Genomic DNA, 5306 nt, shown 5'->3' with positions numbered 1-5306 from the left:
GAGTGACTCTGAAGATGTCCATGGATTAAGTACAAGCTACCCTAAGACCTAAAGGATCATCATTCATTTGGTTTTGCATCTAATGGTTTCTGGACATACCACATACACCTACATACATACGCTCTGTTTCAGAACTGTTGTCACTATATGAAGAGTACAGAGGGACATTTCATAAGACAAAGGGCAGGGAGAAGAGGAAAGTTCTCAAGGTCTTCTGTATTGTAATGCTCCAGGGCTAGTTTTTTTCCAGAGGCTGTGCGGCTGTTCAAGTCTGTGCAGGGAAAACTGGGCCAATACATACACTACCATGGCCATTTCACCTTGGTTTCTAAAGAAGCTCTCCATAGAGTCTCTTAATGGGTAATGACAGAAAGCTGAAGGGTTCTAGAGCACAAGATACTCTTCCATGTAAGCATCACTAGTAGAACCTAAAGTGGGCTTTTCACCTGGTCTCCCTGATCCAGGTCTGAAAATTATTTGTCTTTGGCCACTTGTGAAAATGCTAGTTATCCTGCTGCTGAAAAGATGATGACATCCCAGGGACAGGTTAGCTTCATGGCAGGCATCTTTGTTTAGATGATTTGTCCTTTGATCAAGAAGCTCAACACTCTCCAGATAAAGATTTTCCAAATAATAATCAGACTTTGTCTTCCCACTTTTAGGCTCAAAACTGGCTTAGAGTAAATAATACAAGTGGGGTAGGGTTTATCGTTCCTCTGTTCTGCAGTTTCTTCCCCTTCTTTTCGGGCACTCAATGAAAATATATGGTACATACTCAGAGTGTAGCCCTTAGCTACAAAAAACATTTTAAAACACCTTCCCAATAATTGCTTTGAAGAAAATAGTCATTTATTGTCAAAGCATCCAACATATCCAGATAATCTATATAAAGTTTAATAAATCTTTCCAGGGATAAAAGAAACACATAACTATTCAGACTCCATTTCACTGGCACAAAATTACAGTTTGTATTAAAAGGAAATACATATTTACATAATGATGACATTCTTCATTGAAGTCCATAATCATTTCATGATACATGCACTTCCCCCTGGAAACTTAAATTGAATGGTGACCCTCTTTTTATTTGTTTTGCTTATTTTTGTAGGAACACAAACTGTAATCAAGAGATGCAGAAAGCATCTCACCCTCCTCCTTTACTTTATATCTAAAATAAATTTTGCCCTTACATATTATTCCATCTAAATCGTAAGTGCTTAATAATTTAAGTAGAAACGTATGACAAATGCATCAATATGTTGCAATATATGACATTTTAAAAAATGTACTTTGTTTTGGGGAAAGTGAAAATACGTGCATTCAAAAGAAAACCTCTTAAACACCCCACCCAATCAAAAATCCACCATCTTGTCTCGTGTGTGTGTGTGTGTGTGTGTGTGTGTGTGTGTGTGTGTGTGCAGTGTAGGTCACGGGTAAACACTTGGATGTAAAGGTTGGGGGGGGCAGAGCACGTGTGTGGGTGTGTGCGTGTGTGTGTCTGGGTGCGATGTTTCAGGTCACAAGGAGGTGGTGGATGTCCTCGTGTGTTTGCTCCTGCAAGGCTCGACTATGCGTGTTCGCGCGTGGAAAGCTGGAGTCCTTTCCGTGTCAATTATGCGAAGTCATGTGCCTGGAGAGGTGGTGGCGCTCCCTGAAGGACTCATTGCAAATGGGGCACTTGAGTTTCTCCTCCCGTCTTCGTTTCACCAAGGGCTCCATGGCGTACTCCTTTTTGTGATGCGACCTCATGTGGTACACCAGGTCGGAGGTCATGCGGAAGGAAGCATTGCACTTGGCGCACCAGTTCTGCGCGGGCAGACACAGAGAGGTGAAGGAGGGCGGCAGCAGCGTGAGCGCCGAGGGCAGCTGCAACTGCAGGGGCCCGGCGGCCGCAGCCGCCGCGGCCGCCGCGGCGGCGGAGCTCTTGGGCCAGAAGGCGGTGGCGTAGAGGAAGGGGCTCTGTTTGGGCAGCCCGCCGCCGCCACCGCCACCGCCGCTCGGCAGAGACCCGCAACCTCCGTTCAGGTCCGCAGCTCCTTGGAGCTTCACGGCCAGAGGATCGGAGGCGGCGGGGTACAGTCTGGTGGGGCCCACACCGTCTCCGGGGTGGCAGGGCTCGAGCGCGCTCAGCTTCTGGCCCAGCACCAGCGGGGACAGCTGAGAGAAGGAGCGCGCCGGCTGCGAGAAGGCGCTTTTGCGCTCGTCCGACGCTGCGCCCTGGCCACCGCTCGCCCCGCCCGCGGTCCCAGCGCCTGCACCGCCCCCTGCGCCGTTGCCGCCCGCACCGCCCAGCTGCTGCACTGAGGTGAAGGCGCTGCCCCGCGCCGGGCTGCCGCCCTCCAGCCGGCCGGGCAGCGCTCCCCCGGGCCGCGGGGCCAGCAGCTTCTCGGAGCCAGCCGGCGACGCGGCCACGGGCGTGGAGGAGCCGCCGCCGCTCGCGTCCTGCTCCTCGGCGGCCATGCTCCCGCCGTCGGCGGCCGCCTCCTCCTGCACACCGGCCGCTCGGGAAGCCTTCTTCACCTCCACGAAGGCGCTGCGCTTCGCCTCGCCTGTCTCCGGGCTGGGCGGCGCGAACAGGCGGCTGTTCTCTTCCAGGCCGAAGTAGCTGCCCGAGGCGCGGTACTGTTGGGGCGTGCACACCAGGTCCTCCTTGGAGGCGGGCGGGGGCCGCTCGGCGAAGCGGCCCCGGCCCCCCACCAGCCCCGCGCCGCCGCCGCCGCCCTCCGCCGCTTCCTCCGGGAATTTCCTCTTCCCTTTGCCCACGCCCGCGGCGTTGCCGTCGGGACTCAGCTCCGCCCCCTGGTGGTCGCTGCAGCCGCTGAGGCTCCTCACTGGGGAGCAGCTGCTGGCTCCCCCGGAGTTCTCCAGCTCCCGCGCCAAGTTGTGAAAGTCCGTGGACGGCTTCGCGCTGCTGCCGCCGCCGCCCGCCGCAGGCGGGTTACCGCCCTCGGGGGAGGGGGCCGGGTAGTGGTGGACCGGGCCGGCTTTGCAGAACTTGGGGCTGGGACCCAAGGGTGCCTCCTGCGGCTGCGGCGGCTGCTGGTCCTTGCCGCCGCCGCCGCCCCCGTGATCCTTGGTGCCCACGCCGCTGCCTTGCTCCTCTCGGGGGCTCACATCAACGCTGTGAAGTCTCTTGGGGCAGCGGAAGCGCAGATGCGCCACATAGGGAAACTCAAACTGGAAACGTTGGCTGCATTCCAGGCATGTGTAAGGGGACGACCCTGCTTAGTGAGCAAACACCACATACACACAATTGCGCGCGCGCGCGCGCACACACACACACACACACACACACACACCACATGATTACTCAGCATCGTCTCTAGGCCAGTTTGCCATCACCCCCTTCACAAAGCCACCTTCGCTTCTCAGGGCCTGAGTGCCTGAGTACAGAACATCGTGAAAGACCCGATCTAACTTTCCCTCATGATTTGAGGGGAGTGCAGTCACTAAGCCAAGCGTGCCCCGAGTTATCCTCACCTACACCTAGCTGTCCCAGCTTCATTCCGGACTATATCTCAGAAGCTCCCTATGAGGCACTCCAAGGGAGGAAAGGCGCGCCGAGGCGCCAGAGTGAGCCCCGCCGCTCCCTGCGTCGCTCCCCCGCTAGCTAAGGGCCCAGACGCAGGTCGAGAGCCAACCTACCATTCATTTTGCTGTGGGATCTAGAGGGGCAGAGCAAGAGTAACTCAGTCAGTTCTTTCCCGTACCAAACTAATAACTCCTCATCTTTGGCAATCCTGCGGAGAGAGCGGTAAAACAGCTGTCCGTTTTTTATATAGGCTTCAAGGTTCTGCTCTTCTTTATCTCTGGCTGATTGGACCAAACGCAGCCACATCAGACCTTCTGAGGAACCATTCGCCGCTGAGGTGTCTACCTACAGTTTAGAAAAAAGAAAGAATACAAGAAGGAAGGGGATGAGGGAGGGAAACTCTTGTGAGAGAATGAAGCCACAGGAGCCAGGGCCATTTCCTCTGTTATTCTTTCCCAAAGAATTATCTGAGGTCAAGCTTCCAGAAACTTGACCCGAGTTAACATCCATCCTCATGTTTGTGGTCGGCAGGCAAGATAATGTTCCTAGAAAGCTTCATCAATTATGTAGATTATTTAAGTCATCGTATATTGGTTGAACACCAAGTTAGCAAATTTCTTCTTACAATTCAAATTAGTGTTAACCTCTTGAGAATTGATTGCTAAATTATATCACGTTGCAAAAGTATGGGGAATTTTCTTTGTTTTAGAAGTAAAAAGCAGGCTTAGGTTTTAAAAATTATTCTGTGGCATTCACTCATCTTCCTAATTTTGGCTTAAACAATTAATAGTTCTTTGTAAAGAAAGAATAGGAAGTGAGAGGACTTTTCACACTCAAACATATGACTTTAATGATGTTTCATTGTCAAAACATTAACATTTTTATTTAAATACAAACTCTAGGCACTAGCTAGCTTAACCAGAAAGAGTAATATTCCAGGGAACAAGACGCCTCTTGGGATTGGAAGGCAAATGCACCCAATATTTATAATAAAAGTACTTCTAGCAAGTACTTAGTATGCAAATAGCCTCAACCCTAGTGAAACCTCCCAAAATGTTAAGGAAGTGGTGTTCGTCTCCAGGAAAGCCCAGAATTGAGGCACTGATTTAGACATATCTGGCATTCAAAATCAATTTTTGTCACTTATTTTGGAAAACCAGTTGACAATACTTCTGAGTTTAATTTTCATTTTCTAACTTTTGGTGTGTAAAATAGAATGGCACGTATCATTGCGTTTTCTACATTCAGAACCGGTCTCAGCTTGCCATTAGAATGATTCTTAGTCCATTTTCAAAAGGATATTACCTTCATAACCCTACACAGCATCGGCCAAGACTTACCCGGAAGATATAAGGGACCGTTCTCTTGTCGGTGGACTTGAGAGCTATGAAAGCTATGCTGTCGTACAGGGAAGTATGGCTCAGGACGCAGGGACCGAATATAGCGTTCTCAGGGATGTCGCAGGTGGTGTAAACGCTGGTAAAAATATCTGTCAGACATTGTTGGACAGCTTTGGCATCTCCATCCCAGATGCCTCTCTGGATGCCCAAATCCTCCATCACTGAAGACAGATACACAGGACAATTGAAGCGAGTTACATTACTCCTTTTGCCTCTATGAGTCCAGGCAGAACGTTTTGACTACTAGACAGATTTTTCTTGAATTTGCCTGGTTTTTGCATCGCTCTTATTTCAAAAATAAAGCCAATGACAGATTAAATCTGGCATATTACAAAGATGCCAATGAAGAGTGCTTTCTTTTCCTTTAAAAATTA

The 5306-nt window shown here is 50.7% G+C and overlaps 1 protein-coding gene across 1 annotated transcript; it reads right to left on the bottom strand.

The window, feature by feature from the left end:
* Window positions 1-999: 999 nt before the first annotated feature.
* On the bottom strand, window positions 1000-5095 carry PRDM8 (PR/SET domain 8). Its single transcript, XM_079920086.1, has 3 exons — window positions 4873-5095; window positions 3646-3877; window positions 1000-3221 (listed from the first exon to the last, which is right to left on the bottom strand). The coding sequence occupies exons 1-3, from the start codon at window positions 5089-5091 to the stop codon at window positions 1609-1611; spliced, it is 2064 nt and encodes a 687-aa protein (XP_079776212.1). The 5' UTR covers window positions 5092-5095; the 3' UTR covers window positions 1000-1608.
* Between the last annotated feature and the right edge of the window lie 211 nt (window positions 5096-5306).

Source organism: Stenella coeruleoalba (genome assembly GCF_951394435.1).
Source record: "Stenella coeruleoalba genome assembly, chromosome: 4".
NCBI classification, from domain to species: domain Eukaryota; kingdom Metazoa; phylum Chordata; class Mammalia; order Artiodactyla; family Delphinidae; genus Stenella; species Stenella coeruleoalba.
This window is presented reverse-complemented; position numbering and strand designations above follow the sequence as displayed.